Source organism: Neopelma chrysocephalum, unplaced genomic scaffold (assembly GCF_003984885.1).
Source record: "Neopelma chrysocephalum unplaced genomic scaffold, ASM398488v2 Primary Assembly neopelma1_86, whole genome shotgun sequence".
Lineage (NCBI taxonomy): Eukaryota > Metazoa > Chordata > Aves > Passeriformes > Pipridae > Neopelma > Neopelma chrysocephalum.
Window position 1 is genome coordinate 3143821 of NW_020897748.1, and position 21153 is coordinate 3164973.

The 21153-nt window shown below is 42.9% G+C and overlaps 1 protein-coding gene across 1 annotated transcript in view; it reads left to right on the forward strand.

Moving 5' to 3' along the window:
• Nucleotides 1-20879, forward strand: part of NCALD (neurocalcin delta) — a 58370-nt gene extending 37491 nt beyond the window's left edge. The window contains exons 2-4 of the mRNA XM_027692547.1: nt 3352-3748; nt 10362-10467; nt 10703-20879. Of these exons, the coding sequence (XP_027548348.1) occupies nt 3371-3748; nt 10362-10467; nt 10703-10800 (582 nt within the window). The 5' untranslated portion in view covers nt 3352-3370 and the 3' untranslated portion in view covers nt 10801-20879. The remainder of the gene's footprint in view (nt 1-3351; nt 3749-10361; nt 10468-10702) is intronic.
• The last annotated feature ends 274 nt before the right edge of the window (nt 20880-21153 follow it).

The following is a 21153-nucleotide window of genomic DNA, read 5'->3' on the forward strand; positions in this document are numbered from 1 at the left end:
GGCTGAAATGGTATCAACTCTTCAAACCATACACACATTACATTCTTTTTACCAAATAATATTGCCTTAAGAATTAGGACCTTAGTATTTTAATATATTGTTATATCTAGCAAGTCATTCATATTATGTCTAACACTGTTGTATCAGAGGAAGAAATTGTAGAAATGGAGTTAAACATAATTATTAAATGCTTAATTTGCAGGTTTTTTATACCTACAACATCCATTTCTCAGTATTGTCAATATTTTACTTTGCCGTTGTGATTGCTGTGTACTATTTACTTGTTGTATTTTTACAACATTTAGTCCTACATTAGAAATTTGATAGATCTGCAGAGGTGAAAAAGTGGGAAAAAATGCCTAAAATCAGGCTCAATTTTATTTCATTCTGTGCATTTATTGCTGTTATTGTTGGCTGACATTCTCTTAGCTCACTGCACTCTGCCCATAATCTAATCCATCCTGAAGAGTCAGGCAGCAGTCTATGAAGTGATTATAAGGATCTTCAAGTGTCTTCAAGGATTTTCTATACTTGGACTGCAAAAGCATTTTGATCTATTGTTGATAGAATGGGCACAATAAATCCCATTTTGACGGTTTCTAGAATACCACCTATTAATAAGGAACGAGGGCAAAGAACACGATACAAATTCATCACAAGTGGACTCAGAAATAATGCTACTGGTTTTGGCTGCGTCACCTGGCATCACAGTGGCTGTGGATTTCAATCCTGGATGGCAAGTCATGTGTTGTTAGCTGTCCTTTTCTGCCTGGAGAACATACATTTTTTCTGGTTGTGATGTTCTGCAAGGTAGTGCCTCCTTCTCTTCTGTATTTTTTATTATTTGGTAAAAATATGCTGCACCTACAGCCTTGTGTGGCTATAAAGGCAGTATTTTTTTGACTGAAACACAGTCTTATTTGCTACCTCTTGAAGAACACTGCCTGCACCTTACCTCACTATTTTATTTTTGAGAAGACTCTGGACTGGAAATGTGCAAGTCGAGTTTTCCATTTTCAAATGTTTGAGTCATTAAAAACCAGGAGGGAATTATGTGGCTAATGCCAGCTCACTCCTACTACTGCTGATTTACACCTTTGTCAGGAGTCTTCCCTCCCTATTCTAGTGGTCTGGAAATTGTTCTGCTCTTGAGGCTGCAGAAGATCTGCTGACTGGGGCTGTGGGCAGCTGCCATCTACTCTGGGGATTATACTGGGAGTTTTTTTGTTAAACTGGTGCCACTCTAAACTAAGCCTAGCCACTTCACTTGTCCAGTTGCTTTTCCATCCCACTGGCAGACCCTGATAGTTTTGTTTTGCCTGACATAAAGCCCTCTGGCTGCCCTAATGTAATCTGTTCGCTCAGCTAATTCCCAGGTTGTTTATTGTGGGCCCCATCCAACAACCGCAGAAGGCCACGCAACCTTCAGCTGCCTCGGCAGCTGTTGGACTGGGCCTATAAAACAGGGACTTATATGCTATTTTCAGGACATTAAGAGCTTGGATTACTTAAAAACTGTACAGTGGTGTGTTTTGATCAGGATAAAAGGAGGAAAGGCAGTAGAAAAAAATACCTTTGAGGTGGTGTCTTCCACTTTTCAATGTTTTGGAGCCACTTTGGAGGAAAAGATATTGTTTGGATCAAGGAAGTCACCCAGGTCATTTCCTGACCTGAAATGGTGAGGAGATGAAGAAGCTCCCATCGGACAGGACTCTTCACCCTTTCCAACCTCCTCTCTGTAAACAGGGGAGCCCATTCTCCATGAACTGTGTAGGCAATGAGTTTAGACAGGACATCTAGTTCCCAGACTAGATATCGAGTTACCAGACAGCCATCAGTGGAACCTATGGAGGAACCCATAATTTTTCCCCTGGAGAAATAAAGCTTTTTGGTCATTCTGGTCCAAGAACAGAAGAAATAAGGAAGTCAGCCCTCTAGCTGCTTTGGGGAGTTCAAATTCCTTCAGGAGAAGGGGAGCTTCTCATCACAGAAAAAATTAGCCTCAATTTCATCTGCCCAGTGCCAAACAGTAGATTAGGTTCAAATGCTGGTACATTTCTCAGTAGCTGCTTGTGACATGTATCGATACTTAATTCTTCTTCAATTTTTAAAAGTGATACCTTTGTTTAGAAAGGACATATTATTGAATGCTCATCAGCCACTCCAGTCATTGTTCATAAATACTTTTCTGGCCCAGACAGTTCATTCTGACAACAGTGTGAAAGTCCTGTTTAAATTATTTTGCAATTCTGCTTAAGTTATCCATATATCAGATCTTAGTTGTGACTGTCACTTGCATGACAAATTCTCAAGCAGGTTTCTGTCGATAGAGAGTGGCTTCCCACAAATCAGGTATAATGGTAAGCTTCAGTAAAACTGATATTGCCTTTTGAAGCCAACATACTTCGGCTCCAAAACTTAAAACCCAAAGGCATTAGTCATTAGTAAATCTGCTGTACAATGTGATATGTAGCAACTTGCCTTAAATGAAATATAATTAAGATGATTTGACAGAGCCTGTATCCAATAAATACTTCTTAATGGTTAATTTAAGGGAAATGAATTTCCAATTTTGTTGTCCGGGTACTTTTTCTTCCTTTTTTTTTGTTTTTTTAAGAGTCTTTTTTAAACAGCTATGACCACCTGGTTTACTATTACTTAGTAATAGATCCAATTTTTGGTTACAAGGAAAATTAAAAAGCACAGTAATATTTTGAGGTAGGGGAATCCACCACTGATAACATCTCTTCAGATTTTATCTTCATTTTGAAGTAAAATGGGAATTGGTCCATGTCAAATAACAGAAGCAATTTCTGGATTGCTCTGTTTGATTCTGACTATAAAGATATGTCTAGAAGGGCTTTGGAGCTCCTGGTTTCAGCATACACTGCAGTTGCACTTTGATCCCGTTTTGAAGCAAGACCAAGGGAATATAGCCCTTTGTACCTGCCTGGTTTCCACCAGAGGTACAAAAAATGTATCTCATTAGTCCAGGTCCTCGACACAGTTTGGTGACTGGGATGGAGGGTGCGCTGCAACACCCAGCTGCTGGTCAGCTGTAGTTTGCAACATCCATCGCTTTCCTCGTGCTTTCAACATCAAAGTAGGATGGCAAAAATTCAGTGTAATCACAGTTCTCCAGACTGTCAAGACTAGGTAATCAACATGTAGATTAGGCTTGTTGATTTTTCAGAGTATACCTATATAGTGGTAGACATTGTCCAAAGTTTCGATTGATTTCCAAGAGTGAACTGTCATCAGAAAACTCAGAATAGAGCATACTGTTCTTCTACAGCCTCCAAGCTAGTCAGTATTAATAATAATTCATATGCATTTGTTTTTGCTCTGCAGGTAATATTTTAACTCCAATATGGGAAAGCAAAACAGCAAGCTACGTCCTGAAGTCATGCAAGATTTGCTAGAAAGTACAGACTTTACAGAACATGAGATCCAGGAGTGGTACAAAGGCTTTTTGAGAGACTGTCCAAGTGGACATTTATCCATGGAGGAGTTTAAAAAAATATATGGAAACTTTTTCCCTTATGGGGACGCTTCTAAGTTTGCGGAACATGTATTCCGCACTTTTGACGCCAATGGAGATGGAACAATAGATTTCAGAGAATTCATCATAGCCTTGAGTGTAACTTCGAGAGGTAAACTGGAGCAGAAGCTGAAGTGGGCATTCAGTATGTATGACCTCGATGGGAACGGCTACATCAGTAAGTCAGAGATGCTGGAAATCGTGCAGGTATGTGCTGCTCAGAGGCACCCCTTGGCCTCCCTCCTTCCCAGCAAATTGTGAAGCAATGTTGCAATGAGACTTAGAATTAAAAAATGGCAGCACTGGTTTATGATCTTGTACAGCTGCTTGGATATAAAATGCTATTTCATTTGGCAAAGATCGTGTCACAATTCAAATTACAGCATTTGATATCCACTGCAAGTTTTTCCTGAGCAACAAGCTGCATGGGCATTTCTGTTGTGCTGGAGCACAGCAACTAACCTGCTGATATATGTGATTTTCTCCTCTGGGAAATCACCATCAATTAATTGTGATTAATTACAATTGAACAAAGTAGGTATATTAGAACAACCAGGCAGCATAGTTTTAAGGAAGGCAGGCTTCCTCCACAATAAGAAACAAGTGTCCTTTGATTTGTTACTGATGTTTACTTCATGTTATTATGAAGAACCAGCTCACATATTTTAGAGGTGTCTGTCTGCCTAATTCCGGTGAGGTCTGTGTACTCAGAATCATACTAGCTGTCTTCATATTAAGTTGCCAGTATAGATAAATCTTATCTGGGTAGATGATGAATCCACACACAGCCCCTTTGGTTGTCTTTTCTTGTGGTGTTAGTAGGAGTCCGACCTCACTTTGGCTTTCTCTAACATGTTTTTGCCCTTGAGGCACATCACTCTACTGAAACATTTTAAACATTTTTGATATTGTAGTGTATTTACACAGCTTGAATCTGTATAATGCAGCACTGTTAAAAAAAAAAAAAAGGTTGTTATCAAAATCCTTTCCCTGGAAATTTTGATGTGCTAACAATGTGCTGTATTATTCAGACTTATATTTGTGCTGGAAATCAAGGGAAAGGAATGCACACAAATTTCTGGCTGTGATGGCAAGCTGCATGTAGGGAGTCAGCCTAATACGTGGGACTCCTGTCTACCAGGGCTCTTCTCACGTCCTCCAAACAGCGGCCAATAGCAGCACTTGCTCTGCTTCAGCAAGACCAGATACAAAGCTCAGCTGCAAATCTGTGTTGTCTTTCACTTAGTCTGTTTGATGTTCCTGTGTCTGAGTTGAGGAGCAGAACTGCGTTCAGACCCAAAGACCTCCCTGTCTCTGTGCCATGACAAACCCCATGGAATATTTGCGTTAGAAGATTCTCTGTTCCTCACAAATCTTCCTCTCCCCCAGGCAGGATAAACAGCCTGTCAATTATTGTTTTTCTAGCTGTATTTCTCCTCCTAAGAAAACAAAAAGAATCCCAAAAAGAACTAACATAGCACATAGCAAACACAAAGAGCCAAACCCAAGTGACCACCGGCTCTTCAGGAGGAGGAGACACCCTGGGTGCTGCAGGACCCCTCGCTGCTGTCAAGGAGCCCAGGAAGGCACTGAGCTGAGAGGCAGCACAAACCCCCCAGGCGAGGGGATTTACAAACAGGGACAACAAGGCCACAAATTTGTTCATGTCAAATTTAATGAAAACATCGGTGGCCGGATTTTCTGGAGTGAGCCAAACAAGAACAGGCAAAGCCAGCAGCTTTTTCCAGTTATCCCAGATCTGCTTTCCAGGATGTTTAGAGGCTGAAATGCTCTGCCTTCTCTTTATATTCATGTTGGTACCAAATCGTAATGGTGTCCTTTACAGCTATCAAACAAAATTGCAGCTTAGGGATCAATGTAGGGCAACATTCTATTGATGTGTGTATCCAACCCCAAGCAGCACTTTGGCTGCACACAGCCCTCAGCCTGGCACTCCAGACCTTCCATTGCACTTCTTGGGCACTTCTTGGGAGGTTTGGCTCTCTTCTCCCTTCAGATTGAACCTGAAACTCAACCACATGATGCTTTGTCTCATATAATCTCACCTCATTTTGAGGGATCACACAAAAAGCAGTTATGGAAGTGAACAGCCTAATAAGCCTAAGCAACAGTTATTTCTGTACCATGGAATATCAGCAGTTTTCCAGTCAGAAAAGCTGCCCTTTCTGTGATGGAGCTTCCCATGAGGCAGTGTGTTTGTAGATCTGACCCTGTTCTCTTCTTTCAGGTTTTTTTGGATGCATTGATCTCCCTGTATTGCACTGGTCACTCACAGCTCCTCCCAGTGGGGTGGGATTTGTTGTATAGTCTCTGGAACTGTGTTCAGGTGATATCTGAAACTGAAGTAGATGAGCATATTTTCTTGCTTTGTTGAGAGGTTCCTTTGATGTAGAGTGATTAGATACAAAAAGCCAGCAAACAACTATCACTTTCATTTATGAAAGATGATTATTTTTTAATATGGAATGACAGGATTTTGCATCACATGTCTTCCTGGGGGCCTTCAGCTGTCACAATCTGATAGTGAAAACCAGAACTCTGTTAAAACTCTGATATATGTCTCAAAGGAACCTATTACAAATCCCTTATCTGGCATAAATTGGCATATCGATAGAGCAGGATTATGTTTTCATTGGATTTTTGCATGAGACAATACATCAAAATGAATGCTAAAAGAAACACCATCAGTCTAAAAGTTTTAGTTTCACAGAAAAATACTGCCCCTGTTACTGTGGGATTACTGTATCTTAAATAATATAGGGGCAAGGGACACTTTTCTTCTTTTTCAGTCTGCTTTTCTTTGTGCTTTGAAAGCCCTCTCTCAGTGATTTGCTCTGTTATGCTGAAGGTTCTTTGCATTTCCCTTCCATTGCTCTGGCCTAATCTAATGCAATGCAGGCATTGCACTCTTGCTCAGTGTTGCAATAAGGAGCTTGAGGTAACAGTGGTAGCAACAGCAGCACTGAAACAACAGAACTACTGGTTAAGATGCGCCACAGGAGCCCTAGTGACTGGCCAGCTGCCAAGGAGATGAATGTGGATGGTCCATAACAGCTCTTTGAAGCCTATTTTCTTTGCAAAGTGATGTGCTGGATAGCAAAGCACCTGCATTCCTTTAAGCTCCGTTTACCGTAGTGCTGTTAATCATGAAGGCACAGCTCAGCACTGACTCCACACCTGCCCAGGAGCATCCCTCCAAAAAGCCCTGCCTAGAGACCCATGAGAAGGCAACTGCACAATTTGGAGGTTCATATAACTTGAAGGACTTTAGTGGTGGGTTGATGGTGGTAGAGCCTAAAGAAAGAAGGTCCATGGGATACTGATACACTTACCAGGCACAGCACATCTGCAAAGTACTGAGGGAAGATGCTTCATAGCCTGCACTCCTGACAGACTTTGCCACAGTTCCTCTTAAATTCATGTCTCAGGCTTTTCATGTCTCCCGTATGTTTACCTATAATCTAAATAGCCCAGTCTACTCAAAAATAGCTGCAAGCCAGTTAGAAGATTTGTGTTTGTTCCCCTTGCTGAAACAGGACATATTTGGCTACAGTCTCTTAAAATAAGAATTCAAATAAGAGATGGAAACCTTTTTCTAAGGATACATTTTTTCACTGCATGGAGTCAAAAGCCATGTTAAGAATACTGAGCAGAGAGACAAGAATAACACTTTCAGTTTAATAAAAACAGAGTACACACGTTTCACTTGCTAGGCTAGTTTATTTGCAAGCCAGGAAGAAACAGAAGCTGGTATGGGAAGAAGCAGAAGCTGATATGGCTCTGTAAAGACAGTGTCAAAAATCCCCATGAGACTGAGAGGAAAGCAATTTTTTTCAGGCTGATTATTCACCTCATGAGACTTTTAGCTGTCAAAATTTATTTCAACGAGTAAAAAGGATCGATTGAAAATTCGTATTGTCATTGCTACCATCACTGTAAGGAGATTTTTGACAGTTTGCCAAGTACACAGGGAAATGCAGCCCTCACCAAGGCTCCTGGCCTGAGCGCAGCAGTGGCAGCCAGCGACTGGGAGCAAACCCGGTGTGTATAGGCAAAGGGATGAGATTTGCCCTAAATCACCCACTGCTGCTCATCCACATGCAGCTGGAAAATCAAAGGGGAGAGTTCAGTAGGGCAGCAGATAAAGCTGGAACCTGTGCTTGCTCCAGTGATGTACACAGGGTTCTGGAGGCACAACTTCTTGGTGGCATTCAGGGGTGCCAGGGAGCTGTAAGGAGCGCTCCTGATGTAAGTTCACCTGAGAAAGCTGCCCTGACTTAAGAGGCTGCTGATATACAGCAACCTCCAAACTTTTCCTGCTGAGTGCCACTGATGGTTTTCAGCCCAGGTGCTGGGAAGCTGAGGAGTCACACTCCATGTGGGATGGAGTTCCTGCAGCCTTTCAGTCCCAGGTCCCAGCTCAGGGTTAGTACAGCCCAACTCCACGTAATTATTGCATGAAACCTACTTCCTTTCAGAACTTGCTCTTTCAAACATACAATAAAAAGCTCTCTGTAGCTGCATTGAATTAATATGGGGCAAGTCTCAAGATTCTTAATCAGCTTTAACTGGCTTTTATTTTGGGAAAACTTCCCACTAAAGTTCTGAGTAAGGACATAAGAATTTGTCCAGAGTAACCATTTTCAGCATGAAAGGAACGCTAACTATGTTATTCCCATCTGGCTTTCCTAGAATATCTCATCTGTTATTCCCTTCACACGCCTCTGTGAAAAGGACCCTGTAGGATGAAGTCATCCTGAAGCGCTTTTTTTTGTCCTAAAAATCTGCATATTCTTACTATGGTTACTTTGATCAGGGTAAACACCCCTGCAGTCCCAGGCTGGCGCATTCCTCCCACACTTTCAATACAGATTCTCTGCTTTGCCGTGCTCTCACCCAGAGTGAGAGAATGACCCCTCCACCTCTCTTCCTACCCCAGACAAAAGCCAGACCGCTTCAGATGCTTAAACACTGGCAGATTTATAAGCCTCGTCTATGCTCTGACCCTTGCAAGCCTTGCATGCTGATGAGGATGAGGAAGGTGTAAATTCTTAATGTCCACTCTCTCCTTTTTTTTCTTCCCCTGTTGCCTCCTTCCCCCAGCTCCCTCATCCCTATGTTTATGTGCTTGCATGTTCGCCATTTCTTCTGTTCTCCTGGTATCAGAGTATCCTGGTTATGTGGACAACATCCCTGCCTGTTCTGAGGCTCTGCCCAATACTCTGGAACCCTAATTCCCTTGGGAGTCTTTGGGCACTCCTGCCATGCAAATCATGATGATGATGATTAAAAGGGTGTCTACTGCTCTTCCATTCAACCAGCAGCTGTTCATGCTGAAATGTTCACCTCTGTTCCTCTGTTTGAGTCCAGTGTTACAGACTAACCGGAGGGCAGACCTGAAAATCCACAGCCATAGTCTTGGTGGCATAACTGGGGGAGCAGATGTTTGATTATGCTGGGCATAAGCGAGGGATAATTAATTAAAAAGATAAATGCCTTTCTTAGAGTGTAAGTCTTGAAATTATTTAAAGGCCAGGAGATGTGAAAGGTGAGCAGTTGGCAGAGAAGCCAGCAAGAATGTCAAGGGCCAGATGATGTGAGCTGCTAGGCAGAGTGCCTTCACGAAGGGGAAAAGGGGAGAGGGGTGACCCAGTGAGCAGTCTGGGGCTTGCGCCAAGGACCTCCCTCCCAGAGCAGGAGGAAAGAGATAACAAATAACTAAAGCAATCACATCTTCACTAACTGGAGAAAGTATATTGGGTGAAAACAAGCATTTGACTCTGTGGGCAAAAGTGATCCACATCTACAGGGCTGCAGGGCAAGGCGATGCCTGGTGCAGCATCAATGAGCTGCAATGGGAAGCAGAAGGAGCTGGTTAGACAGGGGCAATGCTGCCTTGGGCTGAGATGTCCTGCCCCTCCAAATGGCCAGGAGGATCACCCAAGGCCACTAACCTGAAGCTGTCTGGGTGCTGCTGTTCTCCTAGCTGCGGCACTGCAAAGATACCTGACACAAAACCCACTTGTTTATTGGTGCTGCGTGCTCATGTTTGCAGGCAGGGTTTGGATAAGCACTTCAGAGACAGATCCTCATCCTTGTTTTAAAATTAAATTACCTCTCTTTCAGGGGACTAATGGATTTGTCTGTGCAGAGAATAGCTATGGGTGGTACCAGTGCTCTGTGGGACCAGAATGAATTGTGAATGGGATTTTGAGTTGTGTACACACACCAACCCCCAAGGAAAAGGCCAGCTCCTTGATGGTCCAGTCTTTGTTATCTGTGAGACACAGCAAATGCAGGGAGTGAGTCACTGACCTCCCTGCCACAGGACAGGATGCTGACCAGGGAGGGAGAGAAAGGAGATGGGGGAGAAGCAAAGGCAGGGTGAGGAGACGTGCAGTGAGGATGGAACCTGGGAGGCCAAAGCACAGAGACACACCACAGCACAGAACAAGACCTTGGTGGTCTTACCGTTCCCCCAGGCTCTGGGAGCTGCCAATGCCTAACATGCTGCACAAATGATAAATTCATCCAAAGACTGTCTTAATAAGGAAAAATGTAACCTCAGTCCAAACCCAGATGGTGTTCAACTGTGACTAAATGAAGAAACACAGTGTTTCATAAATGTGTCCCACTGAAGAGGGAAGCTGCATGTACTGGTGCCACCCAACACCCTCCAGCATCCCAGAGCAGGTTCCAGCTGATGTTCCCAGGATATTTTCTGCCTGCATCTATAATCATATCCTTGCATTGAGATAATGTGTTTCTTACCAGCTCTTTGCTCCTGTCTATCACACAGGCAATCTATAAGATGGTTTCATCTGTAATGAAGATGCCAGAAGATGAGTCAACACCAGAGAAGAGGACAGAGAAGATCTTCCGTCAGATGGACACCAACCGTGACGGTAGGCACCCTTCTGGTGGGGTGGGTGGGGTGTCCCACCCACATGGGATGACCCCGCAAAGCCACCACCATACAAGGCCAGCAGGGTGCAGCCAGGCAGGACTTTGCCTTGCAGGGTTGTTTTCCCAGGGATTTTCCTTGGGCTTCCCCAGCGTCCTTACACCATGTTTGTCCAGAGGCTTGTCAAGTGTACTGTGACCCACCACATGAGCTAAGTAAACACATTTCTTTTCTAGGAAAGCTCTCTCTGGAAGAGTTCATCCGAGGCGCCAAGAGTGATCCATCCATAGTCCGTCTCCTGCAGTGTGATCCCAGCAGCGCCGGGCAGTTCTGAACCCCTTCTTTGGATGAATTATGTATCTGCTTTTTTTTTTCCTTGCCAAACAACATTCATGGTAGTGTTGCCTCTGTATGGCCAATTATGCCTTTATTTGTGGCATCTTATAGCTTCTTTTGTTGTGGATTAATTATAAGAATGCTGAATTGCTCTTATCAATTTGTCCAGGGCATGGGCAGTACTGTTTTAAACAGATATTGTGGTGTTATCATTGTTTTAAAATTTTCATTTTTGTTTTTTTGGTTGTTTGTTTTAACGTGTCTGTTTTGGAAAGTACGCGTTGAGGAAGAGTAAACCAACAACAAAACCCTTGGCAGCAAGACACACTGACAGATTTTAGATTGCTGCTTTAGTTGTTAAGTATTCACCTGCAGGACCTGAAAAGTGTTGTAGAGGCTGAACCAAAGGGGTTGTGATAGGTGGGGTAGGATTCAGCTAGAACTTGTCCAGGAGGCACCAGTTAAGGTCAAAGACAGGACTGAGAAAAAGTACAAAAGTGCAAAATGTGTGGGGTATATTGTCCACTCCTATACCTCCTTGTTTCAATGCTGTGAACATTTTCCAGGCTGTGAAGGAGAAGGGACAAAACAAAGGTTGACATTTTTTACTAGGTTTACAGTGGTTGAATTCACATGGCTTTATCTGAAAATTCAGCAATTCGCAATCCTGATCTCCAAATCCACAACTGACAATACCTCTTGTTTGGGATCAGCAAAGGCAGACACAGATATGAAAAACTGGGTCTTGACAATGAATTTAAGGGACATACATGTTGAATGTGAAATTTTTAGGTTAGTAATAAAGCAGTTGCTACTAAGGAGAGTGGGCATTCATGTGAGGAACTCAAGGACACCTGCAAGCATCTCCAGCTGAGGCACATCTGCTATTCTGAATGCTCTTGCATAGGAGGAAATTTTTGGAGGTGTTTTTGTCTCTCTCCACATAGCTAACAGAGTTTCTGGGCCTGCTCTTAGGGGGAGGCTCTCAGCAAAACTTGTTTTAAACATAAAATTGTAGCATTTATATTTCATTTATTTTAGTAAAGTTCAAAAAATCTGTACTGAAATGAGGAAATGGTACGCTTTATGATATATTTATATATATAAAAATTAAAACAAAAAAAGATCAGCTCTTGAGAGAAACGTTGAATGTTTATCTTTTCGCCTAGATGCAGGAGTTCTGAAATTTGCTGCTGCAAAACTTTATCCTTTGGTCAAAGTTGCTGTATGCAAGGCTAGTACACGTATGTGGGATTTCTTAGGGACTTTACAAGCACTGTTGCAACGGAAAAGCATTAGCAACAGGAGGCATTATGCTGAGTAAATTGGCATTAACCAATCATTGGCTAAAGTCTGCTCTGTGATCCTGTTGGAGAGGTATCGATGCAGGCAGCGCACAGTGTTGGGAATTCGTTAGAGTAACCTTTGTCTGACAGGAAAGGTTGGCATTTTGTCAAGTGACCTTGTAGTTGCTAATCCCCAGTAGCCTTAATCTAAAATAAACTAAGTAAAATAAGTCTGCTTTACAGATGATGATTAGCTAAGTACTAATTAGAAGTCATGAATAAGTAGTTATGAATAATTTTATGTGGAACACTAGCTAGCATGTACAATAACTGACAGAAACAATCCTAGACTTGATTTTTTCATACCTTTGCTTTGCCAGGTGTGAAGTGCAAAGCATGTTAAAAGACAATAAAAATAAATTGAAAATAACATTGTTAATTGGTTGTACTAAAATTATTATGAGTGGCTAATTACACTCAATAAATGTCTTCAAGAACACACCTTTGTCTCAAACAATCATAGAAATCTGGTTGATTATATATTCCCCTCACATTAATCAGAATACTGAGCAGAAATGAGTGGGGGAAAATGAGAAAGCAAAAGAGGCCCAAACACAGATGCAAACAGATTTTAATACCCAGTGCTTTCAGCTGTTATGAGCATCAGTGACGAGTTTTGCACCAATTCTTATGGTTGATGGAAATGTTCCCTATCTCTTTCTCCCAAAACTTCATTAGACATCCTGTGCACAAATCTAACCCTTCAAAGGAGAGCCTATGCCTACTTGCTTCAAGGTAATTTTCTGCTTTATCTGGAGAGGCCCTCTCTCCCATATCCATCACCTCATGGATAGTGAAAGGTATGTTCCTCCTTGAGTGCTTTGAGGGTTGTTTTTCAGCAGAAACTTGGCCAGACTGCTGGGGATTGCTGCAAGAAGGTCAGTGGGCATGCACTGATCAACACCCCCCTCTTCCAGACGGGAATGGCAAGTCCCGCTGCCTCAGCTGCTCCTGGGGCGCTCCATCACCACTCCAGCGTGGGCAGCAGGACAAGGTGATGCCAGAGGATCCCTGCTGAACTTCTAACCTCCCGGCTCAGTGTACGTCCAAAGCAGCCCAAACCTATGGAGCTGGCATTTACTGAAGGTGAACTCGGATACCTTCTACGGTTCCATCTTCTTCTTAATGCTGTGAAAGCAGTTGCATGTGACTGAAACTTTTAAAACATTGCCTTTCATTTAAGCGAAGGTATTCCGCCTCTTTTTCATTTTACAGGATATTTCCACCCCAGAACCTAATCTCTCAGTTTGTTTTTGCTCAAAAGTTTTGGAGTTCTGGGGCCAGGATCATTTCATATGTTACTACCGTACAACATGTGTTTGAAAATACAACCTGTACTATGACCCCAGGCCAGTGGAGATGTAATTCTTCCCATAGTTCACAAAATTTGAAACTATAAGAATTAGGCTACAACTGCAGAGAACATAGCTGGAGATAAGAGTATTGTATAAATATTTGCAGAGTGAACTAAGGTTATTCTTTTACCTGACTACCACTGGTTGGTATTGTTTTAAATTATTAACTATCTCTTCCTTTCTCTGCTTCTGCATGTACTTAAAGAGTGATCCATAGCTGGAACTGTGATAGGAGCATCCACAGACCTCAAATCAGCAGGACTGCAGTGGTATGCTGTGCCTCAGACTGGAAATTTCTGCTTTGCTGCCATTTGCATTTGCAATCATAACTGCCTTCATAAAGCTTTTGAAGGCAAAGTGGTATATCCTGCATAAAATAGCACAGCAAGTCAGACACTTTCAACTGATCCTTTAGCACTGTCTTCATATAGGAAGGATGGCAGACAGCACATAGTGTTTCATATCACCTCTCAATTTTGTGGATGCATTCTCCAGTTTTAGTTGCACGTGCAAGAGGCAACCTTCACTCACATGTTGTCCAAAAGAATTAACAAGTACATCCCACATGTAGACTGAACCCATGGAAAATGCCAGTCCCATTTATCCAACATTCCCAGTTAGCTTGCCAAACTCTGTACCAGAAGATATGAAGTGAGGACTATGGCTTGTGAATTTTGCAGCAGACTGTCTTTGTTTTAGGACGCTTTGGGAAGGGAAAAGAGTTGGTTTACCCTTGTAAAACCAACACATGTGTTTCTGTGAGCACTTACAGTTTGAGAGGGACTGAAGAAATATTTTTGTTTCAACATTATTTGAAGCCCTGTCAGTCCACAGGCATGGATGTTCCTGAGGTACCCAGATCTGTGCTGTTCCTCTTGCTGTTCTTAGGAGCTTATAGGATTTTTCTTATTGCTGGAGCATTTTGTCCTTTGTTGTTCTGTGCTATAAGACCTCCACATTTTTTGCTGCTTAAAACAGTAAGCCAGAAGTGTGTAAATTTTGTAACTGCATGAGGTCTGTGTGCAGCAGTATGGCACACCAGCATAAGAGGTGGTCACACACGATTTGAATACTCCCCCTGGGGGCTGAGCCCCAGGACTTTTCAGCATGTGCTCTCTTCACTGATGGCAAAAGTGCAATAATGCGGCTTAGCTTAATTTTCTTTCACTGCAGACCAGGTTAAGTCACATTACCTTTCATTTGCTGTGGGCAGAACCTCATCTCAGCTGACTCATGGAAACTTGGTGAACTGTGGTAACTTGATGTTAAGCTCTAATCTGCAGACTAAATCGAGATGAGAAGATGGCCTTGGCCATACGTCTCAGTACATGTGAACTAGGGAACACGGTGACAACTGGCAGATCCCTAGAGGCACGTGGCAGTGAGAAGGGAATCTCCTGCCTCTGAACAAATGCCCTGAGCTGAGGTGCCTCCTTCTTTTAAAACTCTCTTTTTTCTCTTAGCACCACTGGTGAAGATACAACATGATAGCAATATAGCATGTCAGGATCAAGGAAGCATCCTTCAAAAGAGTTTCCTTTTGAAGCTTAGTGTACAAGTGCCAAGTGAAATGATCAGAGGGGAGGAGGGCTGGCCAAGTCTTCCTGAACACCCACTACACCAGCACCTCCTTTTGTCTCTTTCATGGTGCTCCCTGTTTCCTCGCAAGGCACTTGGTGCAAGACCGGTGGAGAAGAATATTTCACCTGCCCTTCACACAAGCATTTGGATGCATTCTTTGCTCTGTGTCTTACTGAGCAGGATCTCATGTAGGAGTCTTAAAGTGGGGGAAGTTGGTTTTGTTGGTATCACAGGCAGAACTTGTGCTTCGAAATTTGGAGAAAGTTGGCAAACACCAGACAGCTGAGCAGTGCTCAGGGCTGCATGCAGAGTTTTCCACTGACTGTGCAGTAGGCAGATAAAATGCAAGGCAGTGATACATCAAACTCATGGTGTGATGTGCTCTGAGATAGGGCTAGACCAGAAATGGCACCTTCTATCTGAGCAGCTCTGTTGCTGTGTATTCCATCATAGGCACTGACAAAATACACTCTAAAATACCTCCAGCGTAAACATGCATCTGCAGGAGTAGAATAACTCTGCTCTTCCCTGCATACAAGCAGCAGAGCTGTTCATTATGCCTTGGCAGGAGTTGAACAAACAGCTCCTAGGATGAACATAGGGCTTTCCCTAAGTATAACTGAGGGCAAAACATTGCCTGCAGGAGCTTCCTTCCCAGTCACGATAGAAAAGAATGGAATGCTCTGATTGACTCTCAAAGCCCAGGTGTTATTTTGCAGGCTGGGGAAGGTGGGAGAATGGCTGTGTTTTAAGCACAGGGGGGAAAAAGCAGCAGGGATTGTAAATTGTCGTGGAGAGCAGTGACACTAGAAACCAGGACCAGCACTGAGGAGCTGCAGAAGCTGTTAGGTGCCTGTGGCCTTCAGAGAAGTAGAACGATCAGTTGGATGTAAAGTCAATCTCCTCGCCCCTTGCAGAAACAATCCCTGTCTGCTGTGGGAATCGCAATCAGCAGCACCCCTTATTCCAGCCTGGCTTTTGCTGCTGTTTCTTCCAATCATCCATACTGAGAAGTTGTTTCAGGGATGAAGATTTTCCATTTCTTAACAAGTAACAGCTGGAAAGGCCAGGTGTGAGGGGCTTCTTGCCATATGCAGGTTTGATTTCCTCATTGCTCCCACAGGTCATGTTATTTTTATGTATAGTTGGGATTAAGCTATCACATGTAAAATGCTGATTAATGCACAATAAGCAAGACAAAAAAAAAAAGCTTGGGTTATAGTGAACAATGCAAAAAAGACTACATAAAAGACTACAAAAACTATGAAAGACATCACTGCCTTTAGCCCTGCGTTTGAATTTGCAAGGTGAAATCTTCTTGACAATAGTCAACACGGAATAGCTCCTCTGCACCAGCCCAGTCCATGGGACCCCCTGGGCTGCTTCATCCCCATGTCACCATGTGCTCAGAATGGGGACTCTGGGTCCTGCCACAGAGGTGGTCATCAGAGCTTATTAGGCCTGCTGAGGGCTTCTTGGATTTCGAAGCACACAACAGCCATCCTCTCCCTAGTGTTCACTTACTGTGCAGCTGAGACATGTTTTAGATCTTCTCCTCTTGCTCTGACCTTATACCAAAGATGTTCTCACCTTCCCAGGGCATGCACTCAGAGTCCGGCTCTCCGAGTTTTTGCACCCACCTCCCAGTTGCCATCCCTAGCGTCTGTATGAACAAATACCAGCCCTTGACATCTGGAGGAGCCAAGTTTGATGCACTTAGAAGGAACAGCTTCTGATTTGGTTTCCAGCCTTTGAACCACCTGTGTGTACCTTGCCGACTATGCTATTTACTTCCCATTATTAAGTAACAGCAGTATTAAACATTTCAAGGGCACACTGGAACAACATAGTTTTCATTATCATGTATGTGTTTGTTGAGGCACAGCAGACTGAACCTGACTGGTGCTCATTCTCTGCTCCCATGGTTTCTTCCAGGCCAGAGCAGCATTCTCCTATGCATCACCATTCAATGTGTTGTGCCCCAATCCTTCCTGGAGCTCCCAGATGCTGTGGACCAAGAGATAATTCTGGCATAGTAATATCATCCAGAAACTCTTCCTGCCATCTGTCAAAAACATGTCTTGAGTGTGTGACCTCTGGGTTTCTCCTCCCTGGGGACAGGGGTTTCAGGGTTGGCCTCATGTTTCCCCGCCAAACAGGATGATGGGATGATGGTGATTAGTAAACCCACCTGAGAAAATCCTCTTAGATTCTAAACTTCATTTGTGCTGCTCATTGGCTGCACTCAGAGGGAAGATTAATGGGTGCAATGTGGTTATTTGGGGAAGAACTTGCAGCTCCTTGCCACCATCACTTTTTTATTTCCTGTCCTTATCTTGTTCCCATTTCCAGGGCAACCAAATATCTTTTTATTAGTATCTGTAAGAAAAAGAAAAAACAAAACCAGGGTTTCAATCTGATAAGGATCTAAGGAACATTACTGAAGACATCATGCTCCATGTTAGTCATACAAATACTCTACAAGATCATATTTCTTTGGTATTTTGTGCTTAATTTTCTTATTTGTGTTTGAGGTGTGTTTGTGATCTATTTCATTATCTTGGAACCTCTTATATTTAGCCCCACTGGTCCTTCAGCTCTTATGCAAAAGTCCCAATGATTCCAAGAGCAGAGCTGTCTGAGCTATTACTACCAAGGTGGGGTCACAGTGCCTGGTAAAAGTGAAGTGCTTAATTACATTAGGGGTTATTTTTGTCTGCACACTTGTTGCAAGGAAACAGAGCTGCATGTCAATATGTTTATCTCTTCCAATTGCTCACTTCAATTCCATCCAAGCAGTTTTGTAGTTAATATTTGTATATTCAGGTCTATTTCACACTTGAACCCAAAGTGACCAATATTTTCCTCTTCCGACAGAAGTACTTCATATCTTTTGATTTTTAAATATTGCCGAGTGAATGATGTGATAAATGCAAAAGTAAATAGTTACACATTTGTGTTCTGGCTTTGGCTGTGGTAGAGTTAGTTTTCCTCACAGTAGCTAGAATGGGGCTAAGTTTTGGATTTGTGCGGGAAACAGTGTTAATAACAGAGGGATGTTTTCATTCCAGTGGAGCAGTGTCAAGGACTTTTGTGCTTCTCACCCCACTCCATCAGCGAGGGGGCTGGGGATTCACAAGGGGATGGGAGGGAACTCAGCTGGGACAGCTGATCCCAAATGACCCCAGGGATATCCCAGACCATATGGTGTCTCAGTCAGTAAGCAAAGATGTGAGGGGGAAGAAGGAGGAAAAGAGGGACATTCAGAGTGATGGCATTTGTCTTTCCAAGTCACCATTATGCATGATGGAGCCCTGTTTTCCTGGGGATGGCTGAACACCTTCCTGCCCATGGGAACTGGGGAGTGAATACCTTGTTTTGCTTTGTTTGTGCATGGGGCTTTTGCTTTCCCTATTAAACCATCTTTAAACTGAGAAAACCCATGGGTTTTCTCACTTTTACCCTTCCCTTCCAACTCTCTTCTCCATCCCACTGGGAGGGAGAGAGGGGCTCTGTGGGACTTAGTTGCCAGCTGGGGTTAAACCACAACAATTTGTTTAAATTTGGGCAGGTACTTTTGATGCTGTAGAAACTAATAAACTGAGATAAACCACAGCCAAAAGCTGAATGGATCAAAGTGTACAGTTCCTATTTAAATCCATGACCATTCCACAGGGAGAGCTTTCTCATCTCTGTTCCCTCAGGCTGTTGCCTCATTGCAGCATAGAGATACCAAATGAAACTTTAAATAATCTACCATGGGCAGACTAACTGCAGCAGCATGGAGTTCAGCATATCCTGTGTCTTGGCAAAATTAGATACCTCTCTAGATGAATGCTTTGTAAGCAAACCTACATATCTTAAGGAAGACTTTTACCACTCAGAAAGGAGAGGGACAACTATGAATTAAATTAATTTGGTCCACATATTTTTCTTATGGCTGTCTAGAATTGCTAGTGTCCTGAGTGTAGTTGCCTGTAGGTATCGTGATGTGTTAATTTTCCCCCCTGGTTCTGTTGTAAGCTTATCTCATGGTATTCCAAGTCTCCAGCTAGTTCTTTGCCAGGCAAAGCCCATGAAAGGATATGCAGAGGTGAGCAGCCTTCAGGCATATCAGGGGCAGCTTTTGGGGATATGGCCCTGTGCTGCTGTATGCTTTGGGATTCTGTGCCTGCAGAGCAACATGTGAAACCTACCTGGTAAAATGGAAGCAGATGATCAGGCCACCGAAGGAGACGCAGAATTTGGTGGAGGGTTGTGTATGTTTTGTGCCCCCAGCACGTGCACGGTTCCCCTTGCTATTAGCTTCCAGTTAGGACCTTTCTTGAACCCTTAGTGTTAAAGTTTTCTTATGCTGATAATGTATTTGTATTATGCAACGTACTCAGAAAACAGAAGATTATCACCCTATGACTGTCCTCTCCTCTCGAGAAGCTGTTATCTTCTGTACATATGATATGCAGAATGTATGGGAGTCTTACCAGCGTTGGTTTGCATTTTTAAGACTGTACTAATTAATGTGTGATGCTATTGTGTTTTTGTAGTGGCATCTTTGATGTAGGATGTAAAAACTATTTAAATTTTTTGTTTGTTTGTTTATTGTTCAGCTTTTAGAGATAGCACCAACGACTGCATGTTCACTAGAATCAGCCTTTTTCAAGGGCCATCATAGCTGCACGCAGGCACCGGTGTTTCACCCGGCGCGTAGTACCTGCGCTCTTCTTTTAATAGGGGTCAGTTTTGGGTGGAAACTAATTCTTCCTGAGAAGTCTAGTTTTCTGTCTTACACTCTCTCAGATTCAAGCTTCCCCCTCTCATGCTGTGTGCCAGACCTGGCCCCAGGAGGAGACCTGGGAGGAATGTCTCCTGACCCAGGGCACCCTGCTGGCATCAGGCTCCCTTCCCCCTCAGTTCATGCACATGCACATCCAGTTTTCCTTGGAATTGCTGGCTCTACCAGGACAAAACCCATAGGCTCACATTATGAGACCATTTGTGCAAGTGACTTTAAAATTAATTAACCAAAATTTGGGGAAATCAAGCAATTAAGGAAAAGAAGAGCCTGAACAGTAATTTTAAGGTCAGAATCTTTTTGGGGTGCTTAATATAACAAGAATTTGGGGTCAGTCCCTAAAAGACAGGACCCCTTGGGGGGCTTAGGTCTATATTTCTTGTCAGGTTTGGAGAGGGAAATGGGGCTTGAATCCAGCCTTTCAGGCAGGGCTGATTTACTAGATGGACTGAGTCTGAGAGACACTTCTCCAGATTGTGTCCTGGGCCAAAAGTCAAGACATGCTGCAGCTTAGGAGTTTTTTTCTATTAGTTTGTTTTTTTCTTTTTAATGGAGAAAGCAGTTCAAACTGCACCTGGCAAAATGACTGACTTCAAAAGCATGTTTTTCCTTGTTATATAGACACTCACAAAACAGTATTGTGTGGTTAAAAAGGCGCATTTGTGATAGTTTCTTTTTCAGTGCCAAAATATATAAGCAGTATTGTTTGAAGGGAAATAAGAATTTTTTTACTGTATTGTTATTACTGTTGAACAAATATATTGTTTTTAAATGTTAGATTTTGAAGACTTTTGTATTGTAAACTGTTTTGTGACATGGTGCTTTTTCATACTGGAATTACTGATTGCACCTAAATATGAATTATTGTTTTCTTATATAAATATGTAACCTTGAACAATCTTGATGAAAACCAATGTATGGTGGATACTGATAGTTCAAACAAATTGACCTACTGAAATCCCCTAAATGTTCTTTCCTACTAATAAACATTCTGCTGCAGCTAGCTATGCTGTGCCACGCGCTGTTACTGCCTTCATGTTAGAGCCTTAAAGCCTCACGTAGCCCTATGGTTTGCTGAGAAAACCTCAGAGAAGCCTTTGCCTGCTGTCTTCACAGCTCCTGTTCCACTCACTGCCATGGGCAAAGGGTCAGCAGCTGTGAAAGCCAATTTGGAAGGCTTAGCCAGGGCTTAAGCAGTGCATGGGCACTGTGCCGGCACGTTGCAGCCGGCTGGGCTCTCCACTGCTAACACAGTTTTTCCTCCAGCAGCTAAAGCC